At 44.9% G+C, this 16,098-nt stretch overlaps 1 protein-coding gene across 1 annotated transcript; it reads left to right on the forward strand.

The window, feature by feature from the left end:
* Positions 1 to 461: 461 nt before the first annotated feature.
* Positions 462 to 1,513, forward strand: LOC149364196 (protein rhomboid-like). Its single transcript, XM_089570045.1, has one exon. It carries the CDS (start codon positions 701 to 703, stop codon positions 1,403 to 1,405), a length of 705 nt encoding a protein of 234 aa, XP_089426171.1. The 5' UTR covers positions 462 to 700; the 3' UTR covers positions 1,406 to 1,513.
* Positions 1,514 to 16,098: the final 14,585 nt, after the last annotated feature.

Genomic DNA, 16,098 nt, shown 5'->3' on the forward strand with positions numbered 1-16,098 from the left:
TTGCTTTCCGTACCACCAAGTGAAAGATCGAAAGATTCATGAGTTGATATCCTCGCGGCGGGCAGCAAAATATATAAAAAGGCAGAACTACTTCTGGCGTTGCTCGTGTCCTCGTCAACACCTTCATTGCAGCTCATATGCATACGTCGACAAATCGAAACACCAAGGTGCGCCTGGTACCGGCACCTCCTCCGCCGTCTGGCATCGATGCAGTCTTCGCCAAGTATTGGAAGCAGCTTGGTAGGCCGTGCGTCGCTACCACATCAGTTCGTGTTTTCCGAATATTATCTTTGAATCAAGATCGTTTTTTTTTGGTCAGGTCAGCAATCGGAGCTTGTCACCCGGCGAAGACGAAATGGGAGGCAGCATGGCCGCCGCGAGAAAGCAGAAGATATGGATGGAGGAGATCCCCTTCTGGACCGAAATCTACAAGAAGCTGCAACGTGGGGACAAGGCCTACGCGGTCGAGCTACTCACATTCCTCACACCGAACTCCAAGTGTCCAGCGAGCATCCTCCAGGAGCTCAACGAACTGGTGAACGAAAACGAACATAGCTCGCTGAATCTCGAGCAGTTCCTGCTCATATGCACGTCGGGGCGTCCGGCTAGTGTAAGGCAGAAGCGATTTCATAAGGTCGTCACGGCAGCCGCTAACGTGTATGCCGGAAGACTGCAGCGGGCAAGGTTGGTCCGCCTTGCCATGGTGGACTATCCGATCTTTCTGATACAAGTGTTGTTCTTCGGTCTGATCGTTATCACGCAGGTCGTCATGTACGTTCAGTACATGTTCTGGTGCTGCCCACAAACCCAGAGAGAAATAGATGACCATCTACGCTTCGATGATAAGCTCGTTCTTGTCCTGGAGCGGAAACGCGAGGCCTGGCGCACCGTGTCATTCGTACTCGTCACTTTTAACGGCCTCTCTCTCGTGTTAAGCGTCGCCGTTGAGCTCCTGGTCTGCCTGCCCCTTTCATTGCTCCAGAGTCCCTGGAAGATACCATACCTCTACGCGGCCGGGGCTTTCACAGCTGCTGAGCTGACGTTCATCTGCGGCTACTACTTCACAGCGGGAGCCTCAGCGGCCGTCTACTCCGTGCTCTGGACCCACGTGATCGACATCATCTTCAACTACCGCCAGTTCGGCAGCGCGGTTGGTCGCGTTGTCCTGATCGTGTTGTACACGGTTGTCGACGCGGTGCAGATGTACTACCTCAACCCAATCCCTAGCGTTGGGACCCTGCCCCACCTTGTGGGCGTTTTCGTCGGCTGCACATTGGGACTTGTAGTACTGCGCAAGAAGGGGGGCCGTAAATGGGAGAAGTGGGTTTACGGCGTGATCAAATACCTTTACTGGGCTTTGATTGCCTGGGCTTTCGCGCTGGCCGCTTGGGGCCCGACGTTTTAAGAGGCAGTAGAAGGAACTCGTTTAGATCTTGCGGAATGCGAGCGTGTGTAATTTACACTTGGCGTATATTAGACTGCAGGGGGGTCACTGTTGTGTAACGCAGCTAATATTTGTGGAAAACCTCAAGTTAATTACTTCATCGCCACGTACAAGGGATATTCATATAGAGAGCGATAGCGCGTGACCTAAATTCCCAGTAACAATTACTGGACTGCACAAACATGCCGCCTTCATTATACATTCAAGCAGATACTACGCTCCGTAGGGGTCCTCAATTTGAGATTCCTTGAGGAAAAACCGTGAAACTCAGGGTTGCCTATGATTACATTATGGGAACCGTAAGATGTTAACTAAAGAGCGTTTCCTCAAAATCCTATCTTGATTGATTCGTTTCTGCAGAGCACACTGAAAATGAAAGGCTATAGAAGTTGCCTAATCGTCACATTTCACCTGCAGCAATATTTTTTGTTACCGTAAAAACTGTGCAGAACGAAATGCTCCGGAGGGTGATAGCGCACTTTCGCAGAAATATGCTATTTGCAAGTTTCCGCACACCGCGACGCTCGCGGTTTTATACGAGGTAAGCTTACTTGGATGGTTGGATCTTCATTAATTACAAGAAAACGGTTTTAATAGTCGGCACTGTGGCGGTACTCTTCACAAAATTTCGCGCCGTCGGCGATTGCTGCCCCGCAAGGAGCAATGCTGTTGCACGATTTAAGTAGTTGAACCAAACACCTCCTCTCACTCAGCTTAGCACAGGTGCGAGTACACAGGGTGCAGTACCATAGCGCAGGATGGAAGTCGGAGTCAAGTTCAGTCTACTCACAAAGCTGTGTGTTAAGGACTAAACACTACGAAATAGCTCGCAGGTAGATGATAACAGAAAATTTGGAACACCAACAAGGCATGTCTCTCATTCGTGGATAAGGAAGTAACTAATATAATAAGGAAGTAACTAATAAGAATAAGAATGGGGTGGAGTGCATATGGCAGGTTCTCTCAGATCATGAATGGTAGCTTACCAATATCCTTGAAGAGAAAAGTATACAACAGCTGTATCCTACCGGTACTCACCTATGGGGCAGAAACGTGGAGGCTAACAAAGAGGGTTCAGCTTAAGTTAAGAACAACGCCGCGAGCTATGGAAAGGAAAATGATAGGTGTAACGTTAAGAGATCGGAAGAGGGCGGAGTGAGTGAGGGAACAAACGCGGGTTAATGACATCTTAGTTGAAATCAAGAGGAAGAAATGGGCTTGGGCAGGGCATGTAATGCGAAGGCAAGATAACCGCTGGTCCTGAAGGGTAACGGAGTAGATTCCAAGAGAAAGCAAACGTAGCAGGGGAGGCAGAAAGTTAGGTGGGCGGATGAGATTAAGAAGTTTGCGGGGATACAGTGGCGGCAACTGACAAATGACAGGGTTAATTGGAGAGACATGGGAGAGGCCTTTGCCCTGCAGTGGGTGTAGTCAGGCTGATGATGATGATGAATATTATCAATCTGCATCAAAATGAACAAACATCACGAGACGCCACATGACGATGTCTAAAATATATGAAACTATGTCATCCGAAAGATGTGGTATTTATGCGACGCGTTTTATTCATGTTGTTCCATTGATATATGCACTTTTGAGAGTTATGGGAAGGACATTTATCGGAAAGATATAACTCGTGCTTCTTCAGCGTGGCGACCGCTCTGCTGGAGCAGTCATGACACTCGAACAGTTGTGTGTGCATTTGAAGCAAGAATCAGTTTTGACTCACATTAATTTGATAATTTACCGCGTGCATTTTCAATTTAACGGCGTGAAATGTGTTTCCGCGTCACGTTGCTTTATCGCGCAATTGCCTTCTGTGAGAGCTTTTATGTGCAGCATGAAATGCACCCAAAATAAAGAGTGCTGAAAGCAAATCGATTCCTCTGTTTTGTCTGTGACACTTGCAGCTGCTCTGCAGAAACAGATGCCCGTAATTACCTGCGCTAACAAAGTAAGTTCTGTTTTTATTGTTTCTCTCCAACACAGAGTTGTGTCAGCGATGAAGAAATAGAATAAATTATGGTTGCTCACTGCCGCAACTCTAAAAAGAACACTCACTCCATATTTTTATATTGAGAAAGTGCGCGCAGGCAAACCGATCAAGCCCGACGGTCCTCCGGGGGAGTCGCTCATGTTATGCCGTATACTTCAATTAACAAGACTGTCTAGGTCGCACCGACCACTTCGAACGAAAAAAAAGGAAGGTAAGCTAGTCCTTTAGATTAAGGGTGCTTTTCAGTGAACAGTAGTTCATGGTTGTGTGTTTAATGGCTCAGGTAGGAACTACAAAGAGCACTCTAAGGAAGCAACGGTAAGCAATCTTTCCCTGCTACATTTTTTTTTATAACGGCTCCTCCCTTTGCCATTGAACAGCAAAAAGAAATTGCATGCTTTCTGCTCCAAAGAAGAGCTTAGAGGATTAAATATCGCTTCTCCTTGCAAGCGGATTAAATGCACTTATAAGCCGCACTGTTCTCGGCTTCCGCACTTCTTAAGATGAAAATAATATTTCATTCCTCCTGGATGGAAAGTTTGGCGCACACGTATAATCATAAAGTAATTGGCTATTCAGAGAGGCAACTACATTCAGCAGAGCTGGTGTTATATTTATTACTTTCTTATACAAACTTGAAACATTCCGCCTGCATGCTCACTCAACATCGCATCATGGCTGTTCAGTAGTGAAGTAAACCTGTTTGCACGTAGGAGGGACATCTAGTAGGCTTAATATAAGCGCCGAGATATCGCTTACACTAACAACTCTTGAAAATCTGGCTGGACTATACGGGGTTGTTTGCCCAGTCCGCACGAACGCCGGTGCTAGAAGCATACAGACAAGAGCACACTTGGCTGAGAGCTTGTGTTGAATTGCAGAAGGCTGCTAACGACTAGATGACACCAACCACGGGGTAAGCAACAAGCCGTTTCTGGTCTGTAATAAAAAAAAAACATTCAGCACCCTTGCCCTTTGGGGAGGACTCTTAACGTTGTTGAACCGGCGTGAATAGCATACAGCGTGCGTGCAGCTCGTGCTGCTCCTTCATTCTCTCCCCTGGAGAACCTGCCGGCGCTTGACGCCTCATGATGGGGGCGATATTCAAGATTGGACTGGTTGACCATCAGAATATAACTGCCGGAATCTTTTAGCCGATGCCGACATTAGAACCCAAAATCTCGTCTGGACGGGCCGGATATTCCAACTCTGCGAGACGGGTGTCAGTGTAAGATGGCACTAGAAAAAAAAGTTGACAGTCGACCTCGTCTTAGTGAGTACATGTCAAGCACAACATGCACTGTAAGGAAAACGGAGCACGTTACAGATAGTGTCATAGATGGTGCTGGGTGCACTTTAGTATTGAGGGGCCAACAGACACTTCATTAGCTCCACAGTGCGCTCGGCTTCCTTCTCCCCTTTCGGGCCTAGCACGAGGACGCAGTAAGTTCACAAATTGGGACCTTCGCCTCGGATGACAGCGCGTGCAAGCGACATCTATTCTTCGACACGTATTCCTTCCTTAAGGCACCGATGAGGAGCCCAATAATAAGTGGGACCGTTACACGTTGCGCCTTTGCTTTTCTTGAAAGGAATTTGTCAAGGCGCAGTAAGAACGAATGAAAGACGATGAAAACGACGATATATAACGTGGTCATGGCCTCCTAGATCGAGTGTCAACACAGGGTTAGCTAACCCTTCCAAAGCCCTGTCGAATCCCCCAATCTCAGAGGCCAAGTACGAGCGCTATGAATGCTGGCACACGAAAGGACTACGAGGCGGCGCTGAGCCCTCCATCCCTCGCAAACCGATCGCGGCGGCATGCAGTGCGGCATCAGAGTGGGCTCTTTGTAAGACAGGCCTTCGGCTCCCGAACCTTGGGCGGCTGGCGTGAGGAAGAAGAGGACGAAGACAGCGGCGCCGATGCTCGAGCGTGTGCGCTGATCGCTGCCGCTGGGACTGATCGCTGCCTCTGGACTGAGCTGAGACGTACCGCTAGCCGTTCGCGACGCAGCGCCTTCGTAGACGTCCTACACTACACTTGGTGGAGGTGCTGGGAAGGTTGGGCCGGGGGTTCGGGCACCGTGGTAGAGCCTGGAAGCCTGGGCATGGTGGCGTATCTCGATGGTGAGAACAGACAGCACCTCCACCAAGTGTAGTGTCCTACACTACATCTTTTTTTTTTCACGCCTTACTCAGGGCGCCGTTCAGCGGAGAAACCACCTTTGTTGTTGACGTTTGGAAGCCCAGAAAATCTCGATACGTCGGAATGGTCGTGACATCACTCATGGCGCTGTGAAATGAAAATGAATAGAACTTGAGATAAATTGTTATTACGACGTCGCAATGTGACTCAAATATCATTGTGACATGTAAGGATCTAATGTGAATTATTTACGCTGAAAAAAAAATTACGATGATTTGTTGGGAACCGAACCCATGACCCTTTGGTTGCGAGTGAGGCACGCTACCTCTAAGCCAGTAAGGAACTTTATTTCTTTATTGCATGGAAGTACAAAAACAATGACAGTCTTCTAGCCTTACTTAACCGCCCGTCATACATAGCCGAACCCGTCATATATCGTCGCACCAGCATAATGCTATCACTCTGCCCGCTCATCAAATGCATAGACTTAGATGAACGTGGCGGATTTGCGTGGCGATGTATCATGCGGCCCTTCCACAAGCTATGCAGTCCCATGAGGACAAAAAAGATCCCATGGAACCTTAGAACTTTATTTTCTAAATTTTCTATAGTATAGCGCGTGATTCTTTTAATTCAATTAAATTCACTCCACCTTTATTTTCAAAATTTGAGAATTTTGACGGTCTCCCAGGTAAAAAGCTGAAGGAACAGCTTGTGAGGCCTGGAAGCTGGCGGCAGGCAACAGTGACAGCAGTACAAAAAATTCTATGCAAGATATCTATTGTTATACCTAAAAAAAAAATCGGTCGTATTTTATCATAAAGTTACGAAAATATGAGGTGAAGTAAATGTATATAAAGATATCAAGGCGTTATACAAAGAGTACCGTTATACAAAGGACATCTCAATGTCCTTTTCGAAAGTTCGCTGAAGAACGTCCCCCCCCCCCCCCCCCCTTAAAAAAAAAAAAAACACGGAATCGCGACTAACATCAAAACATTGATCAATATAGCCTCTGGGTGCTGACACAGGCGGCAGTTCACTGACCATAGCACAAACGTGCGCTCAGAACGAAGCCAGGTTTTGACAGCTAAGGTCGACGCGTGAAGTGAAAAAGAAGGTCACTGTGGCCGGTTGAACTCATTACCTCTGCACCCGCTTTAATACGCTGTTTAGAAAAGTGTGGAAAGGTTGCCAGCACATCGGTACAGGAAATAGCGTCTAAATCAAAACTTTCTCAAGCTTCGTTCGACTCGGTTAACGAGAGACCTTGTGTGTGTTATGGTGCATCACATTGTCTAGTATTCCTAGTGATGAATGCTTATTACATGTGTAATTTGAAAGGTAACTGTCTAAGAAAGAAAGCAGCAAAATAACCATTAGCGCTGATGCGTCATACCTGTAAGGCGACACTTAAGTGTCCGCGACATTTGTTTTTAAACACCAGTGAAAATAAGTACAGAGCTGCTTATTCGAGCTTCGGGCGATTTATTTGAAAACTATTCGCAAACTTGCGAACACACTATATTTGTTTCGAAAAATTTCAACCTGCAGTATTTGATTCGTTCGGTGAATTGAATAGGTTGATATTGGATTCAGCTTCCAAAATTTTTGAACATTGGCACGCCTCTATATTAGTATCATCAATCTGCAGAAGTGGACATTCATTACAATCCAGATATTAATGGTATGTTCACTTTTTTCCTAGTTCACTCCCTCGCTATTTATTTCTCTCTCATTGATTCAATCACAAACAAACAAAGCTTCAATCAATTTCCAAGGAATAGACCCAGAAATTGAGATCTCATCGGCGATTCTGCTTTATCCTTCCCTTGCCAAGCAATTTTACCCGTTTGTCAGTAAACCATATCAGAAAATGTAGCGTTGCCCGCAACATACAGGTATATGAGTGAAATTTCGGTTTGCTGTATGTGTTTTTTCTCTATGTTGCTTTAGACACAAATATTTATCAAGAATCACTAGAATGAGGTGGTGCGCATATGGCAGGTTCTGTCAGATCATGAATGGCAGTTTACCAATATCCCTCAAGAGAAAAGTATGCAACAGCTGTATCTTACCGGTACTCACCTATGGGGCAGAAACGTGGAGGCTAACGAAGAGGGTTCAGCTTAAGCCAAGAACAACGCAGCGAGCTATGGAAAGAAAAATGACACGTGTAACGTTAAGAGACCGGAAGCGGGCAGAGTGGGTGAGGGGACAAACGTGTGTTAATGACATCCTAGTTGAAATCAAGAGGAAGAAATGGGCTTGGGCAGGGCATGTAAAGCGAAGGCAAGATAACCGCTGGTCCTTAAGGGCAACGGAGTGGATTCCAATAGAAGGCTAGCGTAGCAGGGGGCGGCAGAAAGTTAGGTGGGCGGATGAGATTAAGAAATTTGCGGGGATATGGTGGCCTCAACTGGCGAAGGACAGGATTAATTGGAGAGACATGGAAGAGGCCTTTGGCCTGCATTGGGTGTAGTCAGGCTGATGATGATGACGATGACTACTCAAAAGGATATCTGCTCTCCAGCTTTGGCTACTATTTTTTTCGCAGAATATTTCATCGCATTCAGTTTCTTCTCTCAGAGCGCCCAATGGGCATTTACCAATGAAACAGCTTCAGTCTTTTTTTTCTCGGTGCCTTAAACTTAGACTGACCGATGCAACTCTCAGAATTGAGGTAACTATGAGGCAAATTGGTGTACTTCAAACGAATTCAGCGAACGCCGCCATAACTGCAAGCATGTGCACATCCGGGTGTTGAGCTCTTTATATTTTTCCCACATAACAAGAGTTCCGCTCGTGGCGAAGCGTAGGCCGAGGTGTACTCAGGCGCAGCTGGCGCTCGTCCTCCCTAATGCGCAAGTACAGCCTGCAGCTTCGTTTCTCTTTTTGTTTATTTTCCCTCGATCTTCATTTTCAGAGAGTGAATATCCATCTGCGCCTGCGCAGTTACGTCCTTGGAGCTCGAAGCAAGGACGCTTGGTAAGGACAACCATAAGCAAGCAAAGAGGGGAAACACGTGTTATTCGCTGTAATGTCAACGAAAATTTATGTTTCTGTCACCCTTGCAGACCTCTGTACATAATTCTCTAAACGATAAAGAACGGCGCCGTCGTTTTGGTTTGCAATGAGAACTGTGGAGGCTCCTCTTCCAGAATGCCAAGAAGATTTTGAAAAACATGTTAAAGTAAAACCGTTATTATGCAAACATTCTGGGATCTTAAATATTGTCGTCAGTTCATGAAAAACTCGTTGAACTAAATTGAGCAAAAAAAGAAGTGCGCAAACGAGACATGGACGGCGAAGAGGCAAACACGCACAGAAACCGTCAAATGAGCATACAGCCACTCGCTTTGATGAACCGAAATGAATTTCAAGCAATAACACACTTCCTGAAGGCTTTTCTTTCACAATACTGAGGACTGTGCTTGACGTTTTCAGTTAAATGCCTTACTTTTCTGCAGAACTTTTGTGTGCCCCATTTTCGTCCTTGTAAACTGAACTAGTTCGTCTGTGCTATTATGCGTTTTTTTTTTTGTTTAGGTAAGCGAAAGATTTCAAATTCTGTGGCACATCGATCAGTATCTCCCTTGAGGAAGTTCTTGTGTCATTTTCTTCGAGAGCCGATAATTTAGACTACTATTCTGGCTACAAGTCAGCTTAGTAGCCATAACAAGCTGATTCAGATATGAAACCTCGAAAGACTTGAAAGTGCAAGCATGACGCTGCTAAGCTTTGCAAGCTGGGCAGATTTAGAATTAAAGCGTCCGAAATTGCTGCATGTCTGCCGAAGTAATGCATTGTGACCTTAAGTGGGTACGTAAATGCTTACTAAAATGTTCTTGCGACTGAAAGCTGTTGTGTGCTAAAATTTCTTCACATAAATATATTTTTGCTTAATACTGGCACCATTCTCACGGAGAAAATCTACGCCCAAAATCAGGTCACGAGAACAGTTGCGGAGCACCAGGCAGCTAACTATGAACGTCGAGTCGGTGATCTGGACCCTAGCCGTGCACTGTCCAAGCGGAGTAATGATATGGCCCCCTGCCATCCGGATCTGCACGCCAGAGCAGGGAGTCGTAACTTTCTTCAGAAGCGCTGCCAATTTGCCGCTATTAATTGAAAACTCAGCTCCTGTGTCCACCAACGCGCTAATGCTGTGACCGTCGAGAAGCACGGGTATGTCGAGTGAGAATCGCTCCTTTAGTCCACCTGCTGTCGTCGACGTCGACAATACAACGAACATATGTGAAAGAGTTAGCGAAAATTCGTTTCACTGAAAAGTTCATTCAAATAACTTGGCTCAAATCATATTTCAATGCTTCACGTATCAAAACAAGACCATCCATGGGCTGATTTGTACAATGTGCTCATTTGTGAGTAACTAGCAAAGAGTGACTAATAAGAAGGAACCTGGGTAGAATTATCCACCACTGAGGGCAGAAACTTTACTGTGACCTGTCCGTCCTTATTGTAAACAGTGAACAGCATCGGGGCTATCTAGCCGCTATCGCTTTACACATAGCCAGAACGTCAATTTGATCTAACTGTAGTGAAACTTTTACCCAAAGGGAGGTCGTCATTAACTAGGCAGCGTCAATAAATTATAATTGACTAATTGGGCAGAGTACTTATTGAACAATTTGTGAAGTTTAATTGAAGAAAATTAGAGCAGCACTTCCGAAAAGCATTTACTTCTAAACACTAGAACCACGATAAGCATCGCCGTTCTCTCGTTTATGCTCCTGCAATGCGAAGATAAGAAAATAGCGTATTAAACTGCTCATATACTAGCATTTTTTTTATCTCCATGTGGACGTGCCCGTTTATCTCACAAAGTTGACTGCGGTACTAATTAGATTCTTCAGGGATTGTCATGCCTTCACAAATAACACCGAAGTTCCGATGAAACAGTGCTTTTGACGGAGAGTTTGGAATTGAGCCATTGTTAAACATCGCTGCTTAAATGTCTGTATTTTTCTATTTTTCAAGAAAAGCCAGCTAATTGTGAAAAGGAATATGAATGAGGAATGAGCAGTATTGTCTGCCAAGAAGCAGCGGTGAAGCGGCAAAGCGAATACTCAGGCCGAGAACGACTCCAGACATGGTTGCAATAAGGATTCTCCAAAAACGAGCATAATGTAAAAAAGGCGTGCATTGCGTTCAGTGCTACAGCTTCCCGGGGATGATTTGAGCTTTTGAGGAAAGGATAGAAAAAAAATAGCGGTGTAGGAAAAAAAAAAGAGAATAGAAGCTGCCAAAAGGTCAAGTTATTACCTTCTGTTGAATGACCAAACTAATCAAACATTTATTTATTTCTATTACACTTCGGACGTTCGCGACACGTCTTAAACGAACGCCTATTGTTTTTAAAACGTCTGACACCAGCAAAGCTTTTCGGGTTTAAAAGTGCTTTGGTAGAGAAGCTTATTGGGTTTTGATGTCTGTTTTTTTTTCAGCTGGTGGATGGAGAAATTTTATTTTGATGCTAAGTAATTTACGCCCCTGTGTTGGCTATAGGAAAAATCATGAGGCAATGTAATCATCGCAACTCTGGGCACGAAGAAGCAAGCGACGATTCACTAAACGCCCACGTGGATGTCACGTGTTATTAATGTTTGAAAAAAAGAAAAAGGTAGGAACTGAAGAAAAGAAGCATTTGAAATTTCTCTCGGTTTATTAACTGTGAAAGCCGCCGTCGTGACTGCTATTTCGCCTGAAATAAACAGTTATCGAGTATTTTTTGGGGGTATGTTTTTCTGAACATAAAGTGAATAATACTGGAAGCAGCTAAGCACAGTTAAGAATCTCGAAAACTTGCGGGACCACGCCATGAGACAGCAGAAACGAAAATAAACTGAAGTAGAGAAGATAGAAACAGGACGCAAAAAAAAAAGTGAAACAGCGAAAACACGTTGTCAGAAGTGTTAGCCCACCTGAATCAGCCTCAAAACGTAGGAAATAGGGTAGTGACCTCAATCAGGAGCCGGTACACTCAGTAGAATATCGTCCTTTAGCATGTGCTCCATGATTGGTAACTACAGTCCTCGGCCGAAGCGCATTTGCTGCCCCCATATCCTAGCTTGGTTATGCTGTGAATAGCATAGGCTACTGAACAGGACGGGTCAAGGTAAGAAAATGTTGACATCTGCGGCAACTTTATATCCCACAAAAAAAAAGCGCACTACAGTTCCAGAAGCTCCAGAAGCTGGAGATACACAAGTTGTACAAGTATCTGTGCAACAAGGCAAGATCCTTGTATCGCGTAGAAGTACGACACAACACCAAAACTTTTCGCTTTCACCCTGCCGGAGAATGCGCCGACATTTGTACCGCATCTTTATTCCCTACCCCTCCCAGAAACTGCCACTACGGTCCCCAATAAGATCACGCGGCCAGGAATAGATCGCCAACAACCAAGTCTTATTGCCGCACACAAACTCTGGTGGACATCACACTTATGACCCAGGCGCATTCAGACAAGCGCTATCTTTAGAACCAGGAAAAAGCGGGTGCTTTCGGCGACTCCGTTTACGAGGTAGGTTAAGGGGCGAGCTGGTCAGAAATATTTCAACTGAAAAATAGCGCTGGAAACGAAACGAAAGAATAAGCGAGAAAAGGTTGGGCACTGCGCTAACTACGGAATGAAATCAGAAGACGACAGCAGGCGGAAATGTAATCGCGCTACGTCCATAGGCGCAAGGTCTGCTGGATAAAAAAATAAACAAGAAAATTAGTAGTTATTTAACGACGCTTAAAGGGCGCCTGGTAGCAAACTCTTTTTTCTCGTTTAACCTGCTACTAAGCTTTCACCTTCCCGCTTCACTTCATATATATTGATGTTTGTTCCGTACCCAGGTTACAGCGTTTGAGCATGACCGTTTATTGCTGATAGAAGTGATGTCTTCTGGTTCAGTTCACTTGTTAGCGCTGAGCTTGTCTCTTCTTTCATGGTACTGTTTTACATTCAAAGACGCCGTTTACCACAAAATCAGTCACTAGCTCAGCTATTATTGAAATATTGAACGAAATGCGTGCAGCAAACATCGCTACATCTTAACCCAAGTCAGATCGAATTCATGGCAAATTCGAAATTGCGTGCCCAATATAACCGTTTTGGTCTCTGCTGTAAACGTGACCCGATGCTATTTGAGAGCTACAAGAAAAAAAACCTTTAATGGCAGTAAGACTTGAACGCCGGGCGGTATGTTTTCTTTTCTTTAGAAAAAGAGGCTCTGCGAAAAATGGACGTCTTCGAAAAAAATGTGTAATCTGAAGCAGTACTGTAGCAGACAGGACCATACACAAGCCAGCCTTCCAGGGGCATTTGTTTCTTACGCACTAGGCGTTCCACACTATACTGTTTGCTCTGCACCGAGTAATACTAATTTCGCAAGGAACTGTGCCAATGCTAGGAGGCCATCGACAAGAGCTCAGCGTTGCGAGGAACCTTGCCTCCTTGAGGCAATCGCTATGGAGCTTATTGAAAGATCTTAATGGCAAAGGCTATATTAAGAGTTCCATTAGGAGAAGTTCAGCGAAGCCCACGCATAAAACCTAATGTGTGTAAGCGCCAAGGGCACAGCTGTTGTCATAAGCAACATTTGCTTCGATCCTGAGTGTTCTATATTTACTTCCAGAAAGGAAAGCTGGCTTGGAAACGGGAGAGGTTTTGTTATGGTAGCTAACAGAATATTTTTACCCCACATATGCCACCCTTGTATCTACATGAGCCGACATCTATGGAGTCATTTCAAAAAATGGCACACACGTGTAGTTAACAGGGTACTAAATTGATTGCGGAGTTGACACGGCAAAAATGTGATAGGGTAAATTTCATTGCTTCTAACATTCTGGGGTTGATTGATTGAGAGTCCCTAAACGTACTGTAGAAAGCTTGTGAGAGGCTTTCCTCTGTTCTAAATTCGCTTTGAATTTCTCATCGCCAGTGGCTCGCTCGTTTCAGTGAAGATCCTGTTACATTCCTGGAAACAAAGTGTAGCTAAGAGTTAGTTTTCATGCATAATGCGAGACGGGAGCATGGCCTCAGGACTTTGAAATAAAAAATAATAAATTCACGTACAGGGCATAATGGAGCAGAATGGGCGAGGGCTGAAGCTTCCTGCAAGATTTATTTTCGATTCGCTACCATAACAGTTTTCTTTTGAAAATGAAAGGACATTTAATTGAAATCAGAGCGGTCGTTGGAGCATAAGAGAATGAGAGCACCTAGACATCGTGGGCCTCTTCCCGCTAGCGCCACCTGGTATCGCACTTGGCGCCAACTGGTGCTTGCCCGTGCATAACTGCACAACGTCCGGTCTTTAACGCCGGAATTCTTGTAGGTCGCAATTACACGAAAACCCGCATACGAAAGTCGTAACATTCCTGCAGCCGGTCTGCTGTGAACTGCAGTAAGTTTCATTGCTTCAGAAATAAAAATATACGAAATAAGCCTCGCGATCAATTAGCTTTTGAGCGTTGTCGGATTCAGCGCTTTGATTCTCAACGAGTGGGCAGTGACAGGGTCATGAGTAGAAAGATGCTGTAAACACTTTGGTTTCGTGGCAGTTCAAACGCCTCAGGGATGCATTCGTAGCAAAAACATGCCGATGCTGCTATGATTAGCACTCTGGCGACTTTACAACTCTCCAGGCAGAATAAAATTTCGACAAATGCATGGTACAGTGTCTTAGCTGTTACGGTTCTGCATACGTGACAATTTCACATAGAAAAATATTGGGATTTAATTTTAGTCATCACATGCGGTGTGTATATCTTATTAAGAGAAGGAAGGCGACAGCCGGTTGTTTTCCTCTGTTCCGCACGGCAGGATGTCAGCCCTCAAAACATTTCCACTCACAGCAGAAAGCAGTTCCTCAAAACACCAGTAATACTAACCACTAAACGCACGAAATGTGCGAAGTCGTTTCAAGCCTTCTTATACATTGCTTTCATATGAAATTGCCGTCATCTTTTAGACATACCTTCCAAGATCATTACTAATGCTTTGGTGGTGCTGAAAGTAATAGCATGTTCCTTCCATCTAAAGATGCATTCTGAAGTTTCAGGAAAGCGAGGAAACAAGAAAGTAATTGTGTGCTTGTACTCAGGTGCATCAGAAGTTTCTAGTACATGGAGCAAAAACAAGAAATGAAAGAAAATCAAGTCTAGTTCTCCTCTTTTTCAAATGTGCCCCACGAGGGACGCACACTGAGCTTTGAAAAACAGCTCTGCGCATGGAAAAGCCGAAACGCATTACTTCAATTAACAAACAAACAAAAAATACGCTCATTCTTCGTAACTGCGCCGGTTTTGCTGTCGGTTCTGTACACATTAAGTTGTTAGATGCCATCGTCTAATTTCTTCTCCTATTTTTTCATAATGTGTAGACTCATGCAAACGCATGTCGTATAATGAGCTCTCACTGAAGACAGTTGAGCTTGTTTCCAGTTTGTGGCCGCCCAGCGAATAGAAAAAGTCTCCCAACGACGACTTTTCATGCGCCTTATTTGACTAAACTATTTGCATGTCTGAGATTCTTCCGATAATATATGCCTTCGTTTGCGAAAACATCTTTTTGGCCACTCACAGAATCGGAAGTGCACCTGAATGTACAGCAGGTGGCATTCAAACGTAACTGCTTCCTGGCGAGAACCTCGCGGCGCATAAATCCTTGCGAACACCCCAGCAGTGACAAATGATATTCCAGATACGGTCTATATGTTGGCTCAACGCTGTTTTCCGTGGGTGTCGTCGACGAAGCACAAAAAAACAGCATTAATCTTCCCCTTGCGTCTGCTTAGCGAATGCCTGCAAAGGTATGAGCTAAGAGTAATGAGCTTGAATTCGTCTCTGGCAGGAAAATAATAGGCGCTTCACTGCGCAGTATTGTGGGACCCAGTAGGGAATAGAACATGTATGTGCGGGATCTTCGGCACAAATGTAGCTTTAGATTTGCAGCTGACTGTAAGAGCTGCCTAACTGTTGCAGCCTTGTTGTGTTGTTTTCGAGAGTGCAGTGTAAGCACTTGCCCACTCTACTTTGCGGACATTTTGATTATGCTAATGCTTGGTTCTAGCTGGTTCTGCAATCCCAATAATTCACGAAGTATTGGGGATGAAATGGGCAGTATTAGTTCTATCCAATGACAATATTTTTCATCGAGATTTCCTAATTATTGGGTGGTTCTCGTACACAGTCCGTATGCAATTGTCTTTTTTCCCTGAGCGCTTTTAGGGGAGAAAAAAAAAAGACCAGTTGTAGCAAGCGAAGTGTCTGAATCCTGGTGTAACAAGGAGCAGCTTCAGCAGCACATCTAATTGGTCCAGCATTGAAAATGTATTGGGAAGGGCCAGTGCTACAAAGGAGCACAGTGAAACCATCCATCTCCAATATCCGGCCGTTAACAAGCAGTAATAATAAATCGACCAAGCTCGCATGGCGAACTTTACAGCTCCTGGGTTGTTTCACCAATGGCTGGAATCGTACACAACAAAAGAG

The sequence above is a fragment of the Amblyomma mixtum genome, chromosome 2, assembly GCF_055824585.1.
Source record: "Amblyomma mixtum isolate Tamu chromosome 2, ASM5582458v1, whole genome shotgun sequence".
Classification (NCBI taxonomy): Eukaryota; Metazoa; Arthropoda; class Arachnida; order Ixodida; family Ixodidae; genus Amblyomma; species Amblyomma mixtum.